Consider the following 25,153-nt stretch of genomic DNA (forward strand, 5'->3'; position numbering starts at 1 on the left):
ACCGATCGGCAAAAGGCAATTACAAGAAGCTACTTTGGTTCAAACAGCCTTGTAGGTATTCACGCAGGTCCCTGTGCTAGGACACATCTGACGTGTACAGTTCCCGATAACTATACAGATGAGACCACCTTTCTTGACCACCTTCAGCGCAATCCAAGATTGCAGCCCTACGAATTTTGGTCACTGATGGGTGACGCCACGGTCATTGTGCAGCATCTTGCAACAGTGATCATATTTGCCTGCTGTTTCGTGGCCATCATTCATGATAGAGTTTCGCCTGTAGCGATAGTGGGGTGGGCCACTTTATGCACAGTTCTAGCCTGGTTCTTATGGGACCATTGGATGGGCCAGGAGTTCGCGACCGTCTCTAATGTGGCATCGACACCCACTTCAGATACAGACAAAGCTGGACCACAACCCTCATCAGCGCTCTCAGGACGAGCTCAACAGCGTCTAGCAACTGCCAAATCAGCCCTGTTGATTTATGCAGCTTTACTCGGGCTCAGTCCGATTCTCAAGTCACTGACACGCTCCACGACAAGTGATTCAATATGGGCGTTGAGTACATGGCTGCTGATGATGAACGTTGCCTTCTTTGACTACAGTGGAGGTACAGGTGCACAGTATGAGGACCACTCTCCCTTTGAGTATGCATGCGGCTAAGTCATGTGTCTCTAGATTACCAGCTTCGATATCCACAAATTCGGCCATGATGGCGTCAGCTGTTCTTGCCTCGCGTCTTCCATCCACTACGCACGTCTTCTCGCTGACTCTCTTTTCCATTGAAGTTTATGGACTGTTTCCAATATTCCGTCGTCAGCTCCGCGCTCGATCTCCGTGGGGGCACCTCGCCCTAACCATTATGTTGGTAACAGGCGCATGGGGCGGCCTTTTCATCACCTTGACAGGAGGAGGCCGCGGCGCATTCTTGGCGGGTGCAACCGTAGGAGGCGTCCTCACTCTTTTGAGCATGGGAATCTGCAGTTGGTGGCTCATCGGTCTCCAGAAGTATAAGAATGAGATTCATGGTCCATGGGATCCGGCAAGACCCGTCATCCGGCGGCATTGGGATTGAGCTCTTTATCTTCGGACTCTTCTCGGTAGGAATAGCGGTTCTCGCAAGCGAAGAACGAACATACTCCGTTTGGTGGCCAGGTCTCCGTGCAACCATCGATTCCAGAAGCCTGTGCCCATCGCGCGGCAGTGCTACTTTGTAGACTCGACTTTGAGTGTACCTCTAGCTGTAATTTTCCATCTTGTCTTGTCCACCTGACAAGGTTGTCGCTAGAGTTACCAGTGACACACTTGTTCATCCGAGCAAGCAAGTCGTGAGCTCCAACGTCATCCCCGCCGACAAAATGTACAGGCGACCATGGCAATTTCCGATCCATTGCTTTGCCTTTACTAGCTCCAGTCACTACAATTCTATCCAAGCTCTCGAGACCGGAAAGCATGCTCCGAATGAACTGCCAAAGCTCACTTCTGAACATAGGTACTGAAAGGTGAATCACGAAGTCAGCGTAAGTCTCATATGAATCCCTACAGGAAAACACCTACTGATAGGCCATGCCTCTAGATTTACTCGTAAACACCGCAGGCCGACTGCATCGGCACGAAGTGAACCCATGGCTTCGTTGTTTGCCAGCGCAGTGTACTGTAGCCACTCACGTGCAATATGAGGGCGATCCGAGTTTAGTTCGCGCAGGTCAATCTCAATATCTTGAATACGCGTTCTGTAGTCGAGAGGGAGCGCGTGGAGGAAGGTTCGCATTCCAGTAAGATTTGAGAAGCGAAAGGTGTTTTGCGCGAACAGTGGACGGCGGTCGATTTCGTGATAGGTTCTGCGACATGTTTGGAGCAGAGCAGCGCCTGGTGTTGTAAGAGACGTGCCATCTTGTCGATCTTTTGAGCTGTGAATCTGGGGGTCGATTATGGGAGCTTCAGCAACGAAGCAAAGTCCAAAGATGATGTGTTTGATCTCTGCAGGCAGTTGGAGGAGTGCCGATTGTGGCTGAAGATTACTAGGGGGTGATATGGTAATAGTCATGATTGTAGCAAAGTATATATTAAGAAAGCTCAACCTTTGAAGGCGGTATCACCTCAGCTTAAACTACAGTGTGAAGCGGCAAGGCGTTAGCTGATGGTCACGGCCCATCAGCCGCTGTCATGCTTTGTTTATCTATGCATCGTGGCGTTCCGCCGATTCAGCACATCAGCCCGAGCTGAAATCTTTTCACAGGACGGATAGCCTAAGCATTAAGGTACCTAGCATTCCCCAGTCACGGCTTGTAAAAAGTACGTGGAGTGCTTAGAATTTCCGTGGAGGGTAGCTAAAGCGGTGAGTCGAGACCCACAGTTTATGTCTTCGCCGATGGCGACGTTGATATCGGCGCATTACGGAACTGGAGCGGCTCAACATAAGTCTCTGACTGATGGTCGTCACCTTTTCCTGGCACTTGGCCGACGCTGCGACGCGGGATAAGAATCATGGCTGTAGTGCAGCGCCGATGTGCGTGTTGGCATCGGAGCAAGCCTCGCTCCCCGCTTCCAACACATCAAACCCAACGACACCAGTTTGCACAATAATGCTACAACATGAACCTACGGAGCTGCTCCACGATGTGCTCGGACGCGTGTCGGATTTCGAATTCTAGCGAGAAGTGCGACCTGAGCACAGATTCCGGCCCCCAATTTGAATATGAGCGAGGCTGAAAGAAGCGACTATGGTGTGCCAGTTACCCGCCATCGCAATTTTGGTCCTCGCGTGTACTGGACTGGACTGAACTGGGCAGCGCGTAACTCTCGACCACCCTGAATTGATATCTGCTTTGTCAATTGCAAAAGTGAAATAACAAAGCCATGTCTTTACGGCCAGACGACAGCTCCAGGCGTTCGCGGTCCAAGTCGCCTGGGCGCGGTCGAGAGCGTTCGCGCTCACGCAGCCATGATGGGCGCGAGCCTCAGCGATACGGTGCAGCTGACAACGGAGCTGCAACCCCGCAGTATGAGATTAGGCAGCCGGGTCAGGGTCAGCAATATGCGACGTGAGTACTGCGAGAATTGACTCTGTCAAATGTTGCGACAGACATCGCACGGATTAAACTGAGACATGGCGGCCAGACCAGCGAGCGAACCCATTACCATGGGGAACTACACCGATCTCCCTCCGCACGAGAGACCTGGCTATTCTCAACCCGCGTCCTTTGCGCGTCCTGCGCCCACGGCAGGCCCGTCGGCGGGCGTCTCTTATGCCCAGCCTGGCAATGTTCAGTATGCGCCGACCGCACACAACTTTGCCTACACCGCAGCCCCAGCTTCCCATAACGCGCCTACGAGGACACCGGCGGCGACAGCGACTTCGAACGGGGGCCCTCAGTATGCCAATCCAACCCTCCAGTATACGGCGAAGCCAGTGGGTGGCGCCGGCCAGCCGCCACACGTACGACACAACTCCCAGCCCATGAGTCCCTCGTACCCTCCGTCGGCTCAATTGCAATACACAGCTGCATCGCAAGCCCCTTCGTCGCAGCCCCAATACACGACCATGGCACACGCCCCTTCACCCCCGTCCCAGTATCCCCCCATGTCACAAGCTCCTCCGCCGCAGTCCCAGTATGCGACCATGCCACAGGCTCCTCAGCCGCCGCCAACTGATCAGTCTGGCTATCCACCTCCGCCAATGGGTCACCACGCGCAGCGTCCCGATCACCACCGTGCTGCTTCTTACTCGGGTCCAATGAGCACACACGATGGTCGCAATGTGGTCGAGCTGCGTCCACAGGGTCACCTTGGTGCAGGCGACAGACCTGATGGGCTGCGCATGGACAGGCTGTCGGTGAGCGGAAACCGACCCGACCTGCATCCTATCGTCCCTGGAGGTATGCCTGGAGGATTCCCAACGGGACTGCCACCGCCGAGTCCTCTGCTCGAAGCTTACCACGGAACCTATCAGTCCATCAGCCCCATGCCTCAGGCGCTGATGCTAGACGACGATCTTGACCATCTGCCTGCCCTCGACACCCTCTCTCCTCGGGCTTCTGGCCATTCTATCCATGGCCGCCACCGTTCCCGTTCCACTTCGCGGCGATCGCCAAGCCCTTCGAGGTCTTCCAAGCATAACGACAAGCTGGCATTGGCGGCATATGGCCGCGGTGAGCGACTACCCGAGAAGAAGGAGCGGAGAGCAAGAGTGTATGACGCTACAGACGACGCCCTAGCGCTTGTTGACGCTCTGGCTGCGCGAACCCCCGATGTGGACACTATAGTCGATATCCTTCCGGCTCTATCGCATGACCAGATGCTCGAGTTGAGAGCTGAGTACAAACGGCACTGCAAAGTACAAGGCAGGGGTATCAACATCGCCAAGCATATCAAACTCAAAACGTCTGGCAATTTCGGAAAGATCGCCTACGTGACAGCCTTGGGAAAATATGAAGGGGAGGGGTACTGGGCGAACTACTGGTATCAGTCAAACTCGGCGCGTCGCGAGCTGCTCATCGAGTCGTTGATGGGTCGTCAAAATTACGAGATTCGCGAGATCAAGGACGCGTTCAAGGACAAGCGTTACAGCGACTCTCTGACCCGATGCATGGATAAGGAGCTCAAAGCCGACAAATTCCGAAAAGCTGTGCTAATGGCACTAGAAGGTGAGCGGCAAGAGGAAAGCGATGTGTGGCCGCCCGAGTACCGCATGCGTGATGTCGACGCTCTATACAGGGCGGTTAGGGCTAGGGAAGGCGGAGAAAGCACCATGCTCAGCATTGTCATCATGCGAAGCGACGCGCACTTGCGCGAGGTGTTAAGGACCTATGAGAAGAAATACCAAGGCAACTTTGCGAGAGACGCTCTGAAGAAGAGCAACAATCTGGTTGGTGAAGTCATTGCACATATCCTCAATGGCGTCAGTAAGTTTTACCCGCATAAATTTGCGTCTCACACGTGTACTAATTGCCCACTCAAGTTAATCGTCCTGCAAGGGATGCAATGCTCCTACACCACGCTCTCATGGATCTCATGGAACCTGTAAATGATTCCCGATCTTCCAACAGCCGGCTGTCATCGCGGGAAGTCACTTCTAGCAAGCATGAACGTCAGCAAAGGGTCGAATTACTCATCTCTCGCCTCGTGAGATTACACTGGGATCGTCAGCATCTTTTCAGGGTCAAGGCAGAGTACGAAGAGAAGTATGGCCGCGTAGTCGAAGAGGATATTGAAGAGGCTACAAGAGGTGACCTGAGAGCATTTTCTATTGCCATCTGCCAAACGGCAAGATAGTTAGTTTCGTTGATGATCACCTGGTGCAGCGATACCCGATTCTCTAGAGCCGAGAGTGTGAGCCATGTAAGCAATACGTGTATACGTGTGTCTGTGTGTAGAGCTACGTTTTGACAAATGGTATGCATTTGCTAGTCTAAGAGCTTGAGATTTCCAATGGATGATAATACTACTACCTTGCCGTCTCTTCTATCTTGCTCACGTCTACGTAGTGGCCTTGTGTCCTATATCCTACAAATCACGCCAAAGTTATATAGGACGATAGAATAGAATGTGAGATAACGGGACATGTTTTATCACAGGAGAAAGCCTCGAACAAGCTGCGGTAGGATGCACTCCATGTCTATAATATATGACCCTACACAATCATACACAGTTAGTCTCTTAGCCCCCTCTTCCGCGCCCAAGGTGTCCCAACACCGGTAGACTAAAGAGGATCTACGTCATAAATCCTACACATAGCAGCACTATTGAATCGGCCACTAGTATGGACGAACAGAACCATCATAGATCTTCTCCCCATCGACCTCCTTGCCAGGAAGATCGATGACGAAGAACTTGCCACTATCTGCGGCAGTATGTCCAAAGATAACGTTAAGACCCCCAATTACGCTCTCCTCAGCAGTCAAATGGCCCGCCTCAGTTCCCATGTCTGTCTTAACCCACTGTTCATGCACTATTAGCATACAATTCGCATACCAAGGGCAGATAGGGACGCCTACACCAGGGCATATAGCAAGCACTGTAAAACCGTCTTTTTCGAGCGATTCCGCCCACTGCACGGTAAGCATGTTAAGTGCGGCTTTCGATACCTTGTACGCAGGAGTAGGCTGGAACTTGAACATTGCTGATAGGGCCATTGAGCCGAGGCTTGAAGAGCTTAATATCGTGTTAGGGGCACACAATTGTATAAGAAGAGAGAGAAAACGATTACATGTTTACAATCTTCTTGAGCTGGCCCTTTTTGAGGATCGGCAGGAAGGCTCTGGTGACATTATGCACCCCGAAGACATTGATGTTTAGCACTTCGGTAAGATCTGTCCTGGTAGATCGTCAGTACATACACAAGGTACAGATGATGCCCTAGCTTTCCAATAACGCATATGTTCTCAATACCACCCTCAGTGTGACTTGGAATGCCAGCGTTATTGATAAGAATATCTAGGCCCTGGTCACCCAGAGAGCGCTCAACATGCTGCGCTGCCTTCTTAGCACTTTCCTCGGACGTCACCTCTACAGGGACAAACTCGATGCGACCAGCTGATTCAGAAATCAACTTCTTAAGCGCAGAGTTCTCAGAGCGGGCGGCGGCGAAAATCTTGCTAACTTCAGACGCGTCTTTGCGAGCTAGGATTTAACGTAGCCAAGGCCAATTCCTCGCGATGAGCCAGTAGTAAGGTATTGAGTGTAAGGTTGGAGGATACTCTCTAATTATTTTCTTGTACTGATCTCATTATACTGCGAACTATCTCCCTATATTTCCTCAAGGCTGTCGTAGAAAGCAAGGGTATTCGGTGCCTTTTCGGCGTGGTCTTTCGAGTTGTTTGATAATGCATCGCGGACTTTAGATTTCAACAATACGATAGTCAAGACAACCCCGGTTATTTCCTCGAGCTTCGTTGAACACGTATGTGGCCTTTTCTTTCGTTTGAGGTTTGTGTGTATTGTTGAAATGCTTAAGAATACATTGTTTGTCAGCGCTGGTCGTCGGCGAAACCGGAGAGCGTAGCATCCGGTTTTAGTGAAAGCCAAGTCTACCATCGCGATTAGCTTGGGAAACTACTCGCAAAATGGTATATGCTGAGTGCATGGGTGCCTTGTACATGACTTGCTGGGATGTTCAAGGCCATGTCTTCGAAGAACCATGTTGCGCTATATCCCAGTGAACAAACGCACATTGAGTTCTCTGGCAATGGTGACGCTACAGCTGGACTGTGCAACCGACTAATTGTGCAGCATGCGAGTTTAGAGTACAAGCAGAAACATGCAAAGAATGGGAAAGACAAGATGTTTGTTGTAATGTCATGTGAACAAAATTAAACGCCACTGAAATCTACTTTAGTCTCGCTGCGTATATGTACACCGCCCCGTGTCTCAACCTTGTCTTCGGCATCATGGTGCAGGTCATACTCGCACTCGTGTTCGCACTCGTTCTTGTGTAGAGCAGATATCCTGCCACGGCGCTCGCCTCTGTGGCCACGTAATTCACCAGCAAGCTCGATCGTAGACTCGGTATCTAGATTGGTACCTGTCAAGGGTTGGCTACGTCTCCTTTTAGGAGCACTACCAAATGTCGGGACGGAGTTTGGATTGCCGTAATTACTGGGGCCACTGGACCTGTCGTTCGACCTCAGATAGGTGAATATGCCACCGCAAGAGCGAAGAATGGGGCGAAGAAGAGGGAGGGATGCTAGTACAAGGGTTAGCCAGTCATCCTAACAATGAGGGTTGATATAGATGACTGACTTGCAAAAGATGCCAAGTTTACATCGCACACTGCCCATATCTGGTCGTCGATGCCATCGAAAGTGAGGTCCTGATCGTTCTTTCTACCCAGCGCGACAGTATGAATAATAGTGCCAAGTGCTGAGCCGCAGACTCTTTAATCGCGTCAACAAAATTCAAATGATGTCGTGTGTGTGTGGAGAACTCACAGTAGCCCGGATGCGAACATGGCTGCCACGGCGATCTTACGTGCGGCTGAGATGTGAAGTCTATAGATCTCGATGAGTGGACACAGCAGTATTGCAACTTCAAGAATGAAGTGCGGTATGCTTGCTGCAAAGAGCGACAGCATCGGTGTCAGAGGGCATTTGCCCGGGACGTCTTTATGCCAAAATTTCCGAATCGGTTGACATTGCATGGAGATGAGTGTGACCTTTTGAGGTCAGCATGTTGCTCTTGGAGTCCGAGGTCGATTGTCCACTTACTCTGACGATGATCCAAACTACCGAGCAGACGAACAGGATTCTAATAGGCTGCCTAATGATTGAAAGTGAAAAGGTTCTCCAGTAGAAGCCTAGTATCACGAACTTCGACAGCCCAACGGAGAATGTGTAGAACCACATGTCTACCCAGAGGTCCAAGAAATAATGGTACACAATCTCATCCTCTGGCATGTCCACGTCTTGAAGCGACTTTCCTAGTCCCCATCGCATCTCTTGCTATTGTTAGTGCGCAGTTGGCTCGACTGTGCGATACTACGTACTGTATATGCTAATGAAGGTAAAGGCGCTTCCGTTGGAGAAGGCAATAACAGCCAAAATATCTTCCCACACCAAAGCATGCCTAGTCTGACGGCGAGAAGCCAGCCGAGAGACTAGTGCAATCGCAGCAGCTACATAAGGTATAAGCGCCGCTGTGTAGAGTTCAGGTTGTCTGTTTTGCCCCATGGCAGACCGCAAAGTGGATCGTACGCCAATGATATAGGCTATCAAAGGATGATGTTACGAAGTAAAGCGCTGCATGAGCAGCTGAGATAGATGGTAAACAAAGTGGTACAATTGACGCGGTAAAAGCTTGAATTTGCGACCGTTACACCTTTTGCATCTCATAAGTGATGCTAGCAGCAGTGGTTCCAAGCCAGGACAACCCTTACTCAAGTCACACCCGCAGCCCCGCCTGAGCGGTCAGTTGACAGTCGATAAGCGCAAAACGCTTGATAGGGTCGCTACACCCCAGTAATTGTAAGGATACACGATGACATGGCTCGTTTCGGTGTAGGTCTTCTCGTATTCAGGCCACAATGCAGCACCACCAAACGTACATCCACGCAATCTGGAGTGAGCGGCGCTGCAGACCTTATTGTTCTGGAAAGCAATCTCTTGGTATCCAGTGGAGATAATGTGCAGTAACACAAGCCATTGTACGGCACAGGCTTTCTCAAGGGCCTGGTCTTGTTTGGTCATTCGCGATCATTGTGGTCTACTTTGCAAGTTTGGATTGTACATTAGCCAATTTCCACAACGCGCAAAACACGGATCCTGATTCAGTGAGACTTATTGGACGGTCTTTTGTTCAATCGTGAATTCTCAAGTCTTGCACCCAACCCCAGATACTCGTAGTAGTGCCCGTGATGGCTGCTCAAGCACGGAATTGCAAGGAATCTCCACTGTCGCTTGTTCGTAGACGCGGAATGAAAGCGCGATCGAGGAGTCCCGCACATAGCGATGATCCTGGACTGTAGATCAACGGTGCTGCATCGGAATATGACTGCAGTCAATGGGCGTCATGTGGTATGGAAGCAATCCTATTTGTTCGGATCCATCCGCAGGGCGCCCTGATGGAACAGATAAAGAATCGAAGGAATCAGCCAGACTGGATGTTTGTGACAAGGGTCCGGGCCGAACGTGTATACCGGCTATGGTGCATATCTTCCGATTAGCATGACGTCTTTGCGGCACGGTTCGCGGCAGTGGGATTCCCTCATTCGTGCCGTACTGCAATCTGATCGGTCATCCTACAGGGGAACTCAGATGCCATCTAAGGGTCCAGGCGGCTATCATGGTTTCATGGTGAACCCGGCACGCGGAGATCTCCAGTCGTGACTCATTGCTACTGGTGGACTAACACCAGATGCATTTTGAGGTAATTCATCCGCGTATGTGTGGAATATGTGCGCGAGATTGTTCTGCTGCATTAAGATGCGTGCCCTTTCTAGTCCCCGTCGAATGAGGGGAAGATGGGCCCATGGTCGCAGTACATCGTATCCGTTCCGGATATGCTGCTCCTGCTTAGTCTCTTCGATGAAGGCGAGAGCCGGGTGGTCGAATGCAATAAGGAGAGTTGCAAAGCACGCAAATGTTGGATACAATGTGAAGTGCGTTCCCATCTTCCTTCCCATGAGCTGCTCGTCTGCTATACTTAGAAGCAGGGCTGAACTCTTTATGCAGTGTCGTGCGTGATCCCTTGTGACCACTATGGTTTCGTGGTCTTGAGCGCCAGCCTCCTCTTCACTAACTTCCAGTATCTTGAGCACTGATGGCCAGCCAAGCACTACGTGTAAAGCGATATACTGAACCCGCAGGAAAGATTTCCTAGAATCAAACAGCGGGGTCGAATCGATAGGGAATTGGACGACTGAAGGTAGATGATCGTACCATTCGCGTACTTGTTTGCGCAACTCGCCAATGACAACAGGTGCAAATATGACCTGTCCTGTAACTGAAAGGGAGGCCGCAAAGTCAGTGCACGCTGCAATTATCGATTTCGCAAGCACTTACAGTATCCAACAACTTCAAGGGTTTGTGTCAAGAACTTTCTGAGGCTGATTTGCGCTAGAAAGAAATAGAAGCCTGAATCTTCCTCTTCAAACTGGGGAAGCGGAACTAATTCGTGGAAATGGCGCAGTCCGATGGGATGCATCTTACATGTCGCCTCGAGCTCATGGAGTATTGTGGAACAAGCCCAAAACGCTCGATTGAATGCTTCTTGATCGGAAGGATTGTATCGCTGCATTATTCTAGATGATAGGATATGCATGCAATCACGCGCTGCTTGCGTGATAGAATTCCATGTCTGTAAAGGTCTAATAGCAAACTTGAAGTACGAAGCTTGCAGGATCCGACACTGAAGGGTGGCCAGATTGCCGATACGAAGCGATAAATGCTCGAGAATTCTTGAGCCACGTGCAAAGTACTCCAGTCCAGGTGTGAGGTTGTCTGAATTATTGTTTCTATCTTCAGAGATAGCACCAAGGGCCAAGATCAAAAAGGCCAGGCATGTCGGTGCATCGGATGATGCAAAACTATCCAAGTCTCCTTGTTCGAGCGCGTTGATACACGTTTGTTGGTCGAAGATTGGTGTCCAACGAAGGAAGTTCTCCACAAACGACTGTTGGAGTCGCCGGCAAGTTCGTCGCGATAAGTCCGCTGGACGCAATATGACTGCATCACATTGGTCGGCTAGTCGTTCACCAGCCAGGATCTCGTCATCGTAAAAGTCAGCTGTGTAGTCCCAACTCTCTACGTGTATGTATGGAGGCGCGCGGAAAGTTGTAAGACTAGGTCTTGGGGTTTTGCCTTCGGTGCTTGTCTGTCGGTAAGCGAAATCATATGACACTGGTGTGCCGACCGATGGAATGGACATGATTGTATTGTTGACCATCTCGATGGCCATTCTATTGGCGCTTGAGTGTCGAGATCTAGGCTCCGGTGGAGGGTATATGTCGCTATGAGTAGACGTATTAGGAGAGAGCGCGGCGGACCCATGTACACATTGCTGCGTAGAATCCAGTCTGGCTTCAACTTGTGCTAGTCGTCTTTCAATGCTTGACCAAGCTTCTGGTGAGGGACCAACTGGTTTCGTCCGGTCGCCGACTGTTGGTTTCCGATAAGTACATTCAATTCCAAGCTCAGTACAAAAGCCACATGACTGTAACTGTTGGTGAGCGGTACGTGCAAAGCAGATGTCGTCTCACTGACCGGTTTCTGAGCGTCACAACGAGTCTTCCGGAATCTACAGACGTTGCACTAAAAAGTATGAGTATTCCAGGTAACGAAGTGAGAAGCAATTTCGACCCACGGCTATCGCTATACGTTTTCTGGGGTAGTTCTCGACGACAGCCAGACTATCATCCACTGGGCTTGTGGACGGGCGGCGATCATTTGGTGGTACGCGTGACTGGTCTGATCCAACCGATTCATCATGCTTCCGTTTCTCAGCCATGACAGCACCCGTTAATCGGATATTGTTGTAGGAAACAGACCAGATGCATGGTTGTGACTGGGCCGCATTCATAGGAAATGGCCGTCCGGAGTGGGTGATCCGGCTTGCAGGTTCCGTCCCGTGTGGAGACCCCGCATCCTTGTGTTGCCTCCTACTTCGAGCGGGTAACCTACATGAGACTTATCCTGCACAATTGACAGGCTAAATTTAAGACGTGTGTCAGTTCGTTATTACACGATAATGTACATTTATGTTGCTTCATACGGCAGCCCGTGCCATGTTCTCTTTGGCTTCTTTCTCTTTCTTGCGCGCTTCACGTTCAGCCTTGCGCATAGCTCGTAGATCCGGTGGCTTCTCAATGCCTAACCTAGCTCTTAAGTCGTCAATGTCTGTTTCTAGTTCTTCCTCCCAGTAGATGTTAATCACGTCGGCACTTTGTGCGCCGTTCCTTGTAGCCCACGGTCCATAGACGTCCCAGAAACGTCTCCATTCAGCCTTCTTCAAGGTGAAGGCGCTGAATACAGCCAAGCCAGTCATAGGCAGGCCAGTGTTTGCGAATTCGAATGCTTTCAGGGCAACTTCGCCCTCACGGAAGACGGGTAGTCCTACCAGAGCGTGGTAGAAGTCATGACACTCGCGATATCGTTGCATGACATATGCGCACTCCTCGTCATCTATGTATTGTACTGCCGCCCGCGTATCTGGAGAGACGCCTTCGCGATCAAGCCATGCAGCATACGCATGGCCCAGTGTGTTCGGGGGTAGGTTGCGAAGGCGGGGAATGTCAAGCGAGGTGGACGTCAATCGCGGTCGGTCGCGTAATATTCGTCGGCCAGTTGGGTTCAGGAGCATGCGATCGCGAAGCTTGTATATGAAGTAGGGCTGTGCGGTTGCTTCACCAAAGGATGCGATGAGGTCTGACTTGTGTAAGCAGCGCACGCTGATGTGAAATCTCTGGATCTCATCTCACCTCCTCTCCGGGGGTCCAAGAAGCTTCCAAGACCCGAACCTACTGCCAGCCCTAATCTTTCCACGCGTGTTAGTGGTATGTGGCCCTCATACTTGGGCGGAGGGCGATTGAGGACTGAAAAGCAGCGAGATGGCTGTACAAACGAAGACGCCTGGAACGATGGGCACCACGTCAGCTTCTGGAGCTGATGTATTCGCACATTTCTCGCCATTTACGCGTGTCAATGAAGAATTAGGTGAGGCGTAGGAAAGCTGGCTGGCATCGTTCTGAGCTGATGACATGATGCAATCTTATCGATACGCCACATGCCACCAGCCACACCAAAAGTATGTCAATCATGACTCTTTCTTTGACTTCCGAAAAAAGACAATTGCGCCATCCATTGCTACGCCATCGATGAGCTGACATACATTTGCAATTGCCACTGTCATCTACCGTCGTGTTACTGAGGCTGCTTGTTCAACAGCTTGGACCTTGATCCGGCATAAAGCAATTTGTACCTAGGCAGACTGAACACTGGTTGTACAGCAAGCTTTATTGGGAATCTTCAGTATGGCATTCCGTACTTCCAGTCAAAATATTCCCTCTAGATCTGACTACTGACAATTTCCAAGATTGTATTCGCACATCAAGCTGGGAAGTTTCAGAATTCTTCACTGCAGCCATGACTGCAGCACTAGACCCTGGTGAACAACACACCCAGTTTGTCGACTGGGCCAAGTCGAACGGGGTTGAAATAAATGGAATCGCTCCAGCACGCTTCAGTGGACGAGGAATGGGTATCGTAGCAGCAAAAGACATCAAAGTCAGTCCCCCTTCTCGAATTACCCACCACTCAACTCTCAACTAAATCATCAAGAAAGGAGACAAGTTAGTGCACGTCTCCAACAAATCACTCGTTCATGTCGCCCTACCTTCAATCCACGCCTTCAAGCTTCCGGAAAATACCACTGTTCACGGAAAACTCGCAGCATCCCTATCCCTATGGTACAGTGGCCAGGAACCGCACTCCTACCACCTTTGGCAAGACGTCTGGCCCACGCAACAAGATTTCAAATCCACCATGCCAATCCACTACCCGTCTTCTCTCCAGTCTCTCCTGCCACCCGCCTGCAAAACGCTCCTCGCCAAACAGCGTGCAAACCTAGAAAAAGACTGGGCCACCCATTCCACCCATCTACCTCCTTCCATCACCAAGTCCCTCTACACGTACACCTGGCTGATAGTAAATACCCGAACTTTCTACTGGGAGTATCCCGACCTGCCCAACGCACACCCTCGCTTACCTAAACGGCGCCCGAAATTGACCGCAGACGACTGCTACTGCATGTGTCCGCTCATCGACTACTTCAACCACTCAGACAACGGGTGTCATCCCCAACACGACAGCCAGGGTTACTCCGTAACCGCCGACCGACCATACTCTGCTGGCGAGGAGGTGTTTGTGACATATGGTCCGCACACAAACGACTTCCTCCTTGTGGAATACGGATTCATTTTGGACCAAAACGTTCATGACTCTTTGCCCTTGGATCACGTCTTGGTCCCGTTGTTGGACAAACAGCAAGTGTATGCGCTGAAAGAAGACGGGTTCTTTGGCAACTACACGTTATTTGGTGCAGGGAAAGAGGAGACGGTGTGTTACAGGACGCAGGCTGTCCTTAGGCTGTTGGTTCTGGATTCGAGGAGGTATTCGGCGTTTGTGTCTGGGGATGATGATGGAGCGAGGGATCAGGCGAGGTTGAATAAGTACCTGGCGGATGTGTTGACCAAGTACTCGAGGGAGATAGTGGATACCTTGGAGGAAGTTGAGGGTCTGGATTTGGGTGAAGAAAATGAGCATGAGCTTGCGGAAGGCCAGAAGGAGACCTTGATGAAGAGATGGAAACAAATACGGAGTGTCGTGAACAAGGCCATCGAAGCACTTACAAGGTAGAGAGTTGCAGAAGAGATTTAGTAGTTCAGGGCGCTTGTTGGTCGATCCCGTCAACATATAACATTTATGATCATTGAGCTGTGCATATCAAGAGTTCTACTAAGAAGCCCGTTGACCTTTTACGCTTTCAAGACACGCTACTAAACAAATCTCGGCCTACCATCACCTACGCCACGCTACCTACGACCAATGCAGCGACACCTTCTTCCTCGCTCCTTACGTCAATCTTCATCGTCACACCAGTCTTAGCACTGAAGGCCATCCGCACCATCGCAGCAACCTTGCCGCCTGTGATGGTCTTGCCGTAAAGCTTGAGAGTATGTGTTGAAGTTGACAGAGTGACGTCTGTACCTTCGAGAGGTTGGAGGGAGAGTGTCTTGGTAAGTTGCTCAGTTGCATCTGTAAACTGTCAGTCGTGTGCTCGCCATTAGAGATAGCTTGTAACATAAATGACGTACCTGATATGCTCTTCATGTTACCCAACTGCAATGTCTCGGTTGCCGAATCGCCATTCGACTGATCCCAAACGTTATCGAAGCTGCCTGCATATGCCGGAACAACGTAGTCAGCACCGGTGAGGTACAGATCCTCAACCTGATACTCGTCTGGGTATCCATCGCCTTCCTCTGGTTCGTTCGTACTTGGGTCGATCTCCTTGCTTGTGAACTTGAGTACATTGGTGAAGCTGGCGGCGATGAATTGCGACTCGGTCTCCAAGCGCTTGAAGGATACGTAAACGGTACCGGGCTCGTTGGTGGCGAGCTTGGGCGCTGGAATAACGAATTCTTCTTCTAATTGCACGTCTCCATCATCCTCTGGCGTGACAACCATCTCCACATCTGTCAATACGGTGTCCTCGAGAGTGTTCTTGATGTCATATTGGATGACAATGTGATCCTTGAAAATGTGCTTAATGGCAGTGACGACGTATTCGGTCTCGGATTCTGTAAGTTCGACGACGTCGCTTGATTTGAGCACACCACCGTGCGCTGCCAGCTCTGGAATCTTTTGCAGTTCTGTAGCGTATTTCTGAGCATTCGATGCTGCGCTGGCGGCAGCATCGGCACCCGCCTTTGACGGTGCTTTGGCCGCGCTGGGCGCTTTGAGTGTGGGAGTAGCGCCTTCGGTCTTCTTGGTAAGATCCGCCGCATCTGCTTGTTCACGGGAGACAGTTGGGATCTTAGTGATGTCGAAGGCTGTCTCGAAGGTATCGCGGGAATCCGAGCTGACGTACATAGCCAGCTGGTGCTCCAGGACAGGGAGTGAGAACATCGAGTCGTTGCGAATGAAGCTGACAGCCATGTCGTCGTCTTCCTGGTCCATCAAACGAAGGCTAAGCGCAGCTCGATCACGGACCTCGTCATCAACATCATCGAGACATCTTGTGAGGAGAACGTGGACCGACTTCTTGATTTCAGGGTCCTTCTGCCCAACGCCAAACTTGGAAAGAGCAGAGGTTGCGGCAGCCCTAACGATGGCATTCTCCAAGACTACGCGGTTGTAGATGTAGCGAATGTACTTGGTGGGGTGGGGTGTTGAGGGGCCCTCGCGTCCAAGAACGAAAAGAATCCTGACGGCGAGCTTGGTGAACTCGCAATCTTCAATGAACTCGCACAGGGTAGCAAGCGCATCTTCCTTGGCCTCGGGTACGAAGCGGATGAGATCCATAATGGCCTCAACAACAGATCGCTTGAACTCGTAACCACCTTCGTCGCGCAGGATGCCACTGAGGAAAGCAAGGAATCCAGACTGCTTCGCCTTGAACTTCAGTGCCAGCGTTCGGACAGCTTCTACAATGGTGACTTTGAACTCGTCAGTAATCTCAGCCATGAAGCCTGTAATCTGCTTCATCAGTCTGTCGACTGAAGACTCGTTGCCCGTCTTGAGGAGTGTAGTAATGGCGAAAGTTGCGATACTGCGGTTCGAATTTGTGATGAGCGATTCGATGTCTTGGTTGCATGATCGGACAGCATCCGGCTTGAAGGAAGCCATTTGCGACAAGATGCGAAGGGCGGCAAACTTGGTGACGGAGCGAGGGGACGTGAGGAAGAGCTGGAGGACGTGAACGGCTTGTACGAGTTCGGCATCGGTGACATCGCGCATGTCGCAGATGGCCTTTGCAGCTTCGAAGTTGACCATTTCCGACTTGTGGCGCAACCAGCCGTCGAGAAGTTGCATCATGGGCTGCGATGGGTATTAGTAAGTCTTTCCCTATGAAGCGACTAAGATTTACCTTGCGTAGATTCGGGTCCTCTTCAGCGAGCTTAGCAGCCAGTCTAACCAGCAAGACGGTAGCAGCAGGGCTCTTGACGACGCCAGCAGCCGAGTATTGCTGCACCATCTTGACCAAGCTCATCCTGTCGCCAGAGCGCATTTGGTAGAGGAGACCAATTGCATGGTACTGTGTCATGTAGTTTGTGCTGGCCTGCAGAGTGCTATGCGAGCCTCCTCCGAATCCTCCCAAGAAACCTCCACCCGACTTGCTTCCAGACGCAGCTTCCGCAGCCTCGGACTGCCATCTTCGAACGACATCCTTGGCGACTGGGAGGAGATGGTACGACGAGACGAGGGCGGCCGAGGACACGGAGGGGTTCTTGTCGACTATGCATGTCTTGACGAGACGCTCGATGGCCTGTACGGTGGAGGCGTCGATGACGCGGCAGAGGGCGCGGATGGCGTTGGGGCGGTATACGACGTCGCTGCCGACGGATGTGTCCTTCATTATGGAGGAGGTGACCATAATGACATCGTCGGCGGAGCCAGCGAGCTCCTTGATGACCAGGTAGACCATCTGGCGGAGCGAGGCATCCTTATTCTGGAACAGCTTCGATATGCCAAAGAAGAGGGTTGTGGCTTCCTGGCGTCCCCAGCTCTCCCCAGTGAAGAGCAGCAGGGCCAGCTTGGTCAGGATCACTCTACATTTCCTGGGCGATATAGGGCTCTGGTTGAATACTCGTGCTGGACAAGGTCAGCTTTCCCCCCGCCAGCCTATGGTCTCAGTGACAGTCGCCCTACCTTCTTGGAACACGGATGTCTTGTCAATCTGGGCGACGCCGCCAGCGTCCTCGTGCTTCTTGTCCATGGTGTTGTAGTGCAGCTCCGAACGGCTAGCTCTCTCCGCAGATGTGTAAACTTGTCCCGCTCTTCCTCCGCCTAACGTGGCCTTTTGCGACGGCGTGTGTAAATGTGTCCAAATGCCGCCTTGCAATTGGAACTGGTGGGTGCGGAGACGTGGGGGTGTCGGGGGTAAGTCGCAGTGTTGATTGCCTGGCCGTCTTGAATTGGCGACGTTGAAGATGCCCTCGACCAGCGCGAGGGAGTCCACCTGCAGGGATGTCGCCGTGTGGGCTGCTCTTGCATGTTCCAGGTCTTGGCGCTCGGAATGCGCAACTCAATGCGGTGCGGGTATTCAAGGCTCTGCCCTCCAACATAGACTCGACACACTTGCTCACTCGCTCTCCTCCCTCTTCTTTTTTTCTTCTTTCACATCCACACATACGCGATAATGGCAGCCTCAATACCACGCTCGCGATGTCTCTTCTCCCCGTCCACATTAAAGGCTGTCCCTCGCTCCAGGACGCCGCTTAGAACTTTTGCCACGACCTCCGATACGCCGCAAACCGCAGCACCCGAAGCACCCACAAAGCGATCACGGCCAGCGACATCTTTCAGCGATACACTGAATGCCGGCCCATCGTTCGGCGACTTTGTCAACCCCGAAGCGCCCCTCTCCCCCGCCGAAGCATATGAGATCAAGACGGTGCAGGTAGGCCCAGAAGGCCGCAAGAAGACCATCACACGACTTCCCGAGTGGCTGAGGACGCCGATACCCTCAAACGCAAACCAGAACTACAAGCAAATTAAGAAAGACCTGCGAGGGTTGAACCTAGCCACAGTCTGCGAGGAGGCAAGATGTCCCAACATTTCCGACTGTTGGGGCGGAAGCTCAAAGAGTGCTGCGACTGCGACAATCATGCTCATGGGAGACACATGCACACGAGGATGTCGCTTCTGCGCCGTAAAGACATCCAAAGCACCCCCACCGCTGGATCCCCACGAACCAGAAAACACAGCTGAAGCGTTGCGGAGGTGGGGGCTGGGTTACGTCGTCATCACAGTGGTTGATCGAGACGATCTTGCAGATTCCGGAGCGCATCACATCGCCGAGACCATTATGAAGATCAAGCAAAAGAACCCAACACAGCTTGTCGAGTTGTTGGGCGGTGACTACGGAGGCAATCTGGAGATGGCCAAGGTAGTTGCGCGAAGTGGTGTCGACGTCTTTGCGCACAACATCGAAACCACCGAACGCCTCACACCGTTTGTCCGCGATCGGAGGGCCAAGTTCAGGCAGAGTCTGGACGTGTTGCGATCGGCCAAGGAGGCACGACCAGAGCTTATCACCAAGACCAGTATGATGTTGGGCTTGGGCGAGACGGACGAGGACCTATGGCATGCGTTGAGGGGTATGTCCACACCATCCAGTGTACAAGCAGACTAAACTAATACACATACAGAGCTCCGCGCAAACAATGTCGACGTCGTAACCTTTGGCCAATACATGCGACCCACCAAGCGCCATATGGCCGTCCACGACTACGTCACCCCCGACAGGTTTGAACTCTGGCGCCAGCGCGCTCTCGATATGGGTTTCCTGTACTGCGCCTCCGGTCCGCTTGTGCGCTCAAGTTACAAAGCAGGCGAGGCCTTTATCGAGAACGTTCTGAAGAAGCGGAGATTAGGCAATGCGGGAAAGAGTGAAGTCGCAGATCTCAATGCTGCAGAGGAAACTAGCAAGACATTGTAGATATAGAGGTGCGGGAATAGGTTATAGCCTTACTGCGACATTCAGGACTACCTCAACTCGATCCTGAGTAGGAGCCTGCTTCAACCAGGCTGTGCAATGTACAACACTTTACTTCGACCACGTAAATAATTTGGGGCGTCTCAAATCCCAGCAGAGTTCAAACGGTGTTACACATGACAATGCATTCTTGTTTTCCTTCACGGTCAAGCTTTTGACGTGACTGATGTTCGAAAATAATGAATTCATAAAATTGTATATACGAGCCATATCTATTGGCCTCTCGTCCAACCATAAACCAGTCTCACTCTAGCCCCACAAACGCCGTTCGGCCGTCTACCACCCTAAAGAAAGAAATGAACGATTGTCGTATGTACAGAAAGCTGAGAGCCTTCACAAAAAAAAGAAGGGCAAGAACCAATCCAATTCCCTGACCAATTTCTCACAAAAAGCGACCTTTCCGTGTCGTGCAGACGTTGACACAGCAGCAGCACTACCGCCGCCGCCGCCGCCACCACCACGACCACAAGACAGCCCGCTAGTTGTTCGGCATGCCCTCGCGCAAATTCTGGTATTTACTCTCTGGGAAGTTGAGCAGGTTGGCCGACTGATCCAATCTACCGACTCCACCAATTGTCTTCACAAACTACAACCGGCCAATTAGTCCATGTCTCTCTATACACAACAGGCACATACAAGGGGGGCTACGAGGAACAAAAGAGACAAAAGTCACTTACCGTCGAGATCAAACTCGCATCTCCCGGCTTATCGCTCGAGCTCTCCCACCACATACCACCACCAAGTCCTTTTCCGAGGATGAACTGGCTCTTCTTAGCGATAATGTCAGGCGTATCGTAAGTGACCATGACCCTCTTGGTCGCGTCGTAGCACCAGCTAGCAGTAATGCTGTCATCTGTCTTGACCTGGCAACCATCTAGTGGAAGCTTCTTATAATCATACACGCCTTGTTCCCAGGTACCTTGGCCGATGCCCGAGAACGGGGTGCCAGGGCCGTCGGTGTTTTCAAAAGAACGGCCGTACAGGGGCATGCCGAGGACGATTTTTGCAGCGGGTACGCCGGCGGCGACGTAGTCGTCGATTGCTTTGGCGGTACTGAAGGGCGTGCTGGTTGGGTTGGAAGAAGAAGGCTGCACATTAGCCTGGTGGCCGGCATTCGTATCCCAGGATCCAGCGTAATCATAAGCCATCTACACACTCGTCGTTAGCAGTCAGCGCGACTGGATGAGTGGGCGGGGGGTTATTTACCAAGTTCCAGAAATCAAGGTACTGGTCCATGGCTCCAAGCTTCATCTTGTTGTAATTGGTGGGGCCTGCCGGTGAAGCAACAGTCAGGAGCAAGTGCTGCCCAGGGGCATACTGTGCAGAGTACGCATCGAGAGCCCGACGAGTTTCCTGGAGAAGGAGAACCATGTCGTTGGCCTGGGCTTCATTCGCCGGATACTCCCAGTCGATGTCAAGTCCGTCAAAGCCCAGGTTCTTTAGAATCTCGACAGCGCTGCTCGCGAATGTGGCTCGGCCCTGGGCGGTCGACGCAGGCTGGGCAAAATGGGCAGAGTAAGTCCATCCGCCGATCGATAGTAGCACCTTCAACTTGCGGTTGCGTTTCTTCTGGAGGAATAACTGCTTGGCACATCCATAGACGTTGGTGCCAACATCGTTCCACGAGTCATTCGCATAGTGCTTGTCAGTGTCGGACCAAGTATCCGTCAGGAAGACCTCGCCAGTATCGCGAACATCGGCAAAGGCGTAGAGAACATGGGTAAGCTCTTCACCAGGAAGGTCCTGAGGGTTGTATGCGCGACCATAAATAGCCTGCATATGTTGTCAGACGAACCTCTCCTACATACACTCAGGCTAGCGAACAAACCCAATTGACAAAGTAGGCAACGTTTTTGTAACCTGAAACAGCTGAACTAGTCGTCATGTTGTAGTTGGTACCTTGCGGGATTGCAACGGCTTGTACAAGAGTGGAGAACGAGAGTAACGATGTTACTCCCGCGAGCATGTTGGCGGCGCGCATCCTTATGATGTCGCTAGTGGCGCGCTACTGTGCTACGTGGCTGTGGCGCGGGCTAGTGCAGGTACGAACGCGGTTTCGCTTGAGTGCCGAAAGTCCACCTAAAGTGTTTGGATAGAGAGGGAGAGGGGCTGACGATGTTGAGAAGGCTCGAAGACGTGTATTTATGCTCGAAAGAATGTCTGAAGATGACTCGCAGTAAAAGAGAGTTGATCAGAAGAAGAAAAATGGGTCAAGGACTGTAAAGGATGGTCACTCGACCAACTGGCGAGTGAGTCGCGACTAGTGAATGCTACGAGAGCTCTCTGAAAGGAATGTAACAGTAGAGAAGAGAACTGAGGGCACGAGGGCTTGTAAAGATTTAGGGCCCAAGGATACATATCATCGCACACGCGCCCGCGGCGTGGGAGGCGAGGCTATTTGCACATGCACAATTGACAAGATGTACTATGCCCAGACCCAGGAACGGTTGTAGAGAGCGCTCTTAATCGACCAGGTACAGGCGGCTAGGATCTGGGGGCGACGGCTAAAGGCTTCTAGGGCGAACCGCTTGCAGCTACGACTAGTCGACTTGTAGACAAAAACGACAAGTGGCCTTGGACGCTCGTTGAATACACCTGGTACTTTGAGCAAGTATACAACGTCTGAGTCTAACTGTAGCGGCAGTACAGACCGGATATTCTCCACATCCATCTAACCGCTAGCGAGAAACAGAACGGTAGCTCGTCTGTTGCTCGGAAAGAAAGCTAGTACGCTTTTCAGACAGCAAGTGACGTCAAGATTCTTGTTGTAATAGCTTCCTTTAGAAATGTGAGTCGTGTCTGAGAACTCCTACACTGCCCTTGAGATGGTTTCGCGGTTGTTAGGATGTGTAACATCGAGATACAACATGGCATCAGGTTGCGTTGCGACCCCAAACGGCTTGTTTCGCCCCTAATCCACGGCGGCATGGTCTCGGGGGACAGCCCTGCGGGTGACACCGCGCATCGGCACATGGGAACACATTTTCAATGCCGAGTGGAAAAAGTGAGCGTGAAGGCCGTGATGGTGTGTACTCGAGTACGCTCCACGGGATAGATACCACCTGAGCGGGAACGAGAGATAAGGGTTTGCACAAACCTTTCCGGAAGCAAAAGTACAGCTTCTAGTCAAAGAAAACAGTGTGAACTTTGCTTCTTACAATCCGTGGGTAACAGTTTGCCTTCATCTTTCACGCCTGCATACGTGTGGCAAGCCGTCGGACCGTCTGAACGCTTAGGCTGAGCAGAGATATTGTCAAAAGTTTGACAGCCCCAGGTGCAAATAGATTGTGAGTTAGCCGCGGCGTATCGCAGACGAGATAAGTGGAGACTGAGGCTGCACGAGGAGATGGTGCTTGACGGGAAGGATGGCATGCGGGACGGACGGCTAGCCGCATTGAGCTGCAATCCATACGCGAGGGATGAGCAGATACAGAAGTAAACCCGGTTCAGATGCAGCGATGTTGTAACCTGCCACTCTGCATGGAAAGATGGACCTCTAGCGCTTTGAATGAGCCGTTCCTCGACGTATGCTAGCGTGCAGTTGTTTAGATTTATCCGTGTTCGTGCACTGCTGATTGAAGACACGCGATGCTTTGCTGGGGTTCTTGCAGATTGAAGCAGCACTATGGAGATAGCACGCGCTCCAAGAGTCCAGGGCTGGATAACAGGTCGAAATTATCGGGATCAACACGCACGCTGCGCTGCATCGTAGGCCTGGAGCGCGGGAGGATGGCCAGGCAGAGGGCCCGCAGCCTCGGCTTCTCACACATCGGGCAAGACAAGATAACTGCAGTATTGCAGAGAGACAAACACAAGTGCAGAATAGTGGCGAGAGGTAGGGCGATTTGAAGTGTGAGGTTTGCTGCGATGGAGATGACTGGCGAGAAAGGCGTGGTCGCGTGAAAGGTGGAAGGGATCATCCCCACTGGTGTTATCAGCCCTCCAAAGAGTGTGGCCAATGCGCGCTCAGTCTTTCACTGCACTGTAACATTTCCACACCACTTGGAGAATATTCAACGTCGTGAGTGAATGATGTACTGTCCGATATTCGCAGTGCCCTTGCAGTATTTGGTAACAGAAAATGAGCGATGCGCACCCGTAGTAGGACGCTACCAGACCCCACAGCAGATAGGCTGTCTGTATGGACCGTTACGAAGTCGCGTGATTTCCTTGTCAAAAGTGTAAAGCCTGGGTTCGTGACTTTTTAGATGAGAGAGCGCTTGATGAATATGATGAACGACTCGCTATCAATGGGTATCGTAAAAATCATGAACGCCATGCCCAGCAGCCGGGCTTTCATAAGGCTTAGAAGATCTGGTTCAGGCTTCGCTCGTCTACTCATGCTCGTAGTCTGCGAACCAAGCTACTGATGGGACCTATGGCCTTCCTGCTGAAGACGTCATCTCGGACTCCATCTCTTGTCCTGCAAACAGCCCTCTCAATCCTCCCATCTTTGGTGACGGACATGACCGCTGTTCGTCGGTCGGACCAGACCACAGTAATTTGCCTGACAGCCGCATCGGCTTCGATATCCAGTATGCGTGCGCTATCAGTCTCGTCTTCGGCTTCCTCGACATCTGAGCTCGTGTCATCATCGCTCACGAAAGCGTTCAAGATGTTTCCAGTTGGTGCAAAGCCCTCGGTTTCGCTGTTCGGGTGTGGTTTTGCCAGACCAGCCTCCTTCTGTAACTCTTCCAAAGCGTTGACACGCAAGTGCCAGCTCACCAGCTCCTTCCGCAGCAGTCTCCCAAACTGCACCAAGTCCTGTTCTGGATCATTCTCCTCGTCTTTGCCCCCCGTGGGTAGCCACTTGTCGGACAATTGCTGCAGAGGTATACATGGTGGAATAGTGTGCTTGTTGATTCTTAGGATAGTCTTTTCATCCTTTTGTCTGACGCTCAGCAAGACGTGATATGTCTCGACGAATCTGCCTCTGAGTGGCACATCTATGCTAACGCCAAGAATGTTGCCATGGTTCAGCGCATGTGGATCGGGATCTTTGACTTTGTATGCAGTAACGCCGGCACAGGCGCGATAGGTGTTCTCGAGGATGCGTTTCGACTGCTGTGTGATGATTGGACTGGTATCGTCGGCAGGCTTGTTGTGTGTGCCGCTACTATGGAGACGTGCAGCGAGGTGGGGTTGCGACAAGAGGACGGAAGATAGGTTCGCGCGATGGGCTTTTAAAGTGGCTACCCGGGTATGCAGGTCGCTGATTTCGTCGTCGAGTTGCTCAGTAGTCTCCATTGTGTAGTCGTCTGCCGCAGTGAAAGCGCATCGGTGTTGGTGTTGGAACGCGTGGGCGGGCAAGACGAACGCGCTAACACGTGAATAAGCGTCGGGCAGGGGGGTGGGTGTTAGTGCTCCGCCCTCGTCGCGAGCTTGAGACTAGAGGACACGGTTCCGTCCAGACGTTCAGGGCCCGCGGCCATCATCGCTGCAT

General features: G+C 51.8%; 12 protein-coding genes across 12 annotated transcripts; 4 read left to right on the plus strand and 8 right to left on the minus strand.

Annotated features, from left to right (window-relative positions):
- Positions 1–342: 342 nt before the first annotated feature.
- AA0111_g6978 (hypothetical protein) lies at positions 343–663 on the plus strand (the record flags this gene model as incomplete). The annotated part of the gene is made up of 1 exon (XM_028653259.1): positions 343–663. The coding sequence occupies one exon, from the start codon at positions 343–345 to the stop codon at positions 661–663; it is 321 nt and encodes a 106-aa protein (XP_028505420.1).
- A 389-nt stretch (positions 664–1,052) lies between these two features.
- AA0111_g6979 (hypothetical protein) lies at positions 1,053–2,047 on the minus strand (the record flags this gene model as incomplete). Its single annotated transcript, XM_028653260.1, has 2 exons — positions 1,053–1,495; positions 1,558–2,047. 2 exons carry the CDS (start codon positions 2,045–2,047, stop codon positions 1,053–1,055), a joined length of 933 nt encoding a protein of 310 aa, XP_028505421.1.
- Positions 2,048–3,142: 1,095 nt separating this feature from the next.
- AA0111_g6980 (hypothetical protein) lies at positions 3,143–5,274 on the plus strand (the record flags this gene model as incomplete). The annotated part of the gene is made up of 2 exons (XM_028653262.1): positions 3,143–4,904; positions 4,961–5,274. The coding sequence occupies 2 exons, from the start codon at positions 3,143–3,145 to the stop codon at positions 5,272–5,274; spliced, it is 2,076 nt and encodes a 691-aa protein (XP_028505621.1).
- A 482-nt stretch (positions 5,275–5,756) lies between these two features.
- Positions 5,757–6,119, minus strand: AA0111_g6981 (hypothetical protein; the record flags this gene model as incomplete). Its single annotated transcript, XM_028653263.1, has 2 exons — positions 5,757–5,939; positions 5,997–6,119. 2 exons carry the CDS (start codon positions 6,117–6,119, stop codon positions 5,757–5,759), a joined length of 306 nt encoding a protein of 101 aa, XP_028505620.1.
- A 1,191-nt stretch (positions 6,120–7,310) lies between these two features.
- Positions 7,311–8,666, minus strand: AA0111_g6982 (hypothetical protein; the record flags this gene model as incomplete). The annotated part of the gene is made up of 5 exons (XM_028653264.1): positions 7,311–7,684; positions 7,741–7,874; positions 7,929–8,152; positions 8,205–8,434; positions 8,483–8,666. The coding sequence occupies 5 exons, from the start codon at positions 8,664–8,666 to the stop codon at positions 7,311–7,313; spliced, it is 1,146 nt and encodes a 381-aa protein (XP_028505623.1).
- A 1,109-nt stretch (positions 8,667–9,775) lies between these two features.
- Positions 9,776–10,638, minus strand: AA0111_g6983 (hypothetical protein; the record flags this gene model as incomplete). Its single annotated transcript, XM_028653265.1, has 2 exons — positions 9,776–10,437; positions 10,497–10,638. The coding sequence occupies 2 exons, from the start codon at positions 10,636–10,638 to the stop codon at positions 9,776–9,778; spliced, it is 804 nt and encodes a 267-aa protein (XP_028505622.1).
- A 1,560-nt stretch (positions 10,639–12,198) lies between these two features.
- Positions 12,199–13,121, minus strand: AA0111_g6984 (Ubiquinone biosynthesis protein; the record flags this gene model as incomplete). The annotated part of the gene is made up of 2 exons (XM_028653266.1): positions 12,199–12,857; positions 12,911–13,121. The coding sequence occupies 2 exons, from the start codon at positions 13,119–13,121 to the stop codon at positions 12,199–12,201; spliced, it is 870 nt and encodes a 289-aa protein (XP_028505617.1).
- Positions 13,122–13,574: 453 nt separating this feature from the next.
- On the plus strand, positions 13,575–14,846 carry AA0111_g6985 (hypothetical protein; the record flags this gene model as incomplete). The annotated part of the gene is made up of 2 exons (XM_028653267.1): positions 13,575–13,715; positions 13,770–14,846. The coding sequence occupies 2 exons, from the start codon at positions 13,575–13,577 to the stop codon at positions 14,844–14,846; spliced, it is 1,218 nt and encodes a 405-aa protein (XP_028505616.1).
- Positions 14,847–15,012: 166 nt separating this feature from the next.
- Positions 15,013–17,928, minus strand: AA0111_g6986 (putative coatomer subunit gamma; the record flags this gene model as incomplete). Its single annotated transcript, XM_028653268.1, has 4 exons — positions 15,013–15,245; positions 15,305–17,030; positions 17,080–17,804; positions 17,862–17,928. The coding sequence occupies 4 exons, from the start codon at positions 17,926–17,928 to the stop codon at positions 15,013–15,015; spliced, it is 2,751 nt and encodes a 916-aa protein (XP_028505619.1).
- A 423-nt stretch (positions 17,929–18,351) lies between these two features.
- Positions 18,352–19,653, plus strand: AA0111_g6987 (Lipoyl synthase; the record flags this gene model as incomplete). Its single annotated transcript, XM_028653269.1, has 2 exons — positions 18,352–19,312; positions 19,364–19,653. 2 exons carry the CDS (start codon positions 18,352–18,354, stop codon positions 19,651–19,653), a joined length of 1,251 nt encoding a protein of 416 aa, XP_028505618.1.
- A 535-nt stretch (positions 19,654–20,188) lies between these two features.
- Positions 20,189–21,676, minus strand: AA0111_g6988 (Endochitinase 1; the record flags this gene model as incomplete). Its single annotated transcript, XM_028653270.1, has 4 exons — positions 20,189–20,296; positions 20,388–20,858; positions 20,917–21,483; positions 21,539–21,676. 4 exons carry the CDS (start codon positions 21,674–21,676, stop codon positions 20,189–20,191), a joined length of 1,284 nt encoding a protein of 427 aa, XP_028505615.1.
- Positions 21,677–24,048: 2,372 nt separating this feature from the next.
- Positions 24,049–24,957, minus strand: AA0111_g6989 (hypothetical protein; the record flags this gene model as incomplete). The annotated part of the gene is made up of 1 exon (XM_028653271.1): positions 24,049–24,957. The coding sequence occupies one exon, from the start codon at positions 24,955–24,957 to the stop codon at positions 24,049–24,051; it is 909 nt and encodes a 302-aa protein (XP_028505614.1).
- Positions 24,958–25,153: the final 196 nt, after the last annotated feature.

The sequence above is a fragment of the Alternaria arborescens genome (genome assembly GCF_004154835.1).
Source record: "Alternaria arborescens strain FERA 675 chromosome Unknown contig_15, whole genome shotgun sequence".
Taxonomy (NCBI): domain Eukaryota; kingdom Fungi; phylum Ascomycota; class Dothideomycetes; order Pleosporales; family Pleosporaceae; genus Alternaria; species Alternaria arborescens.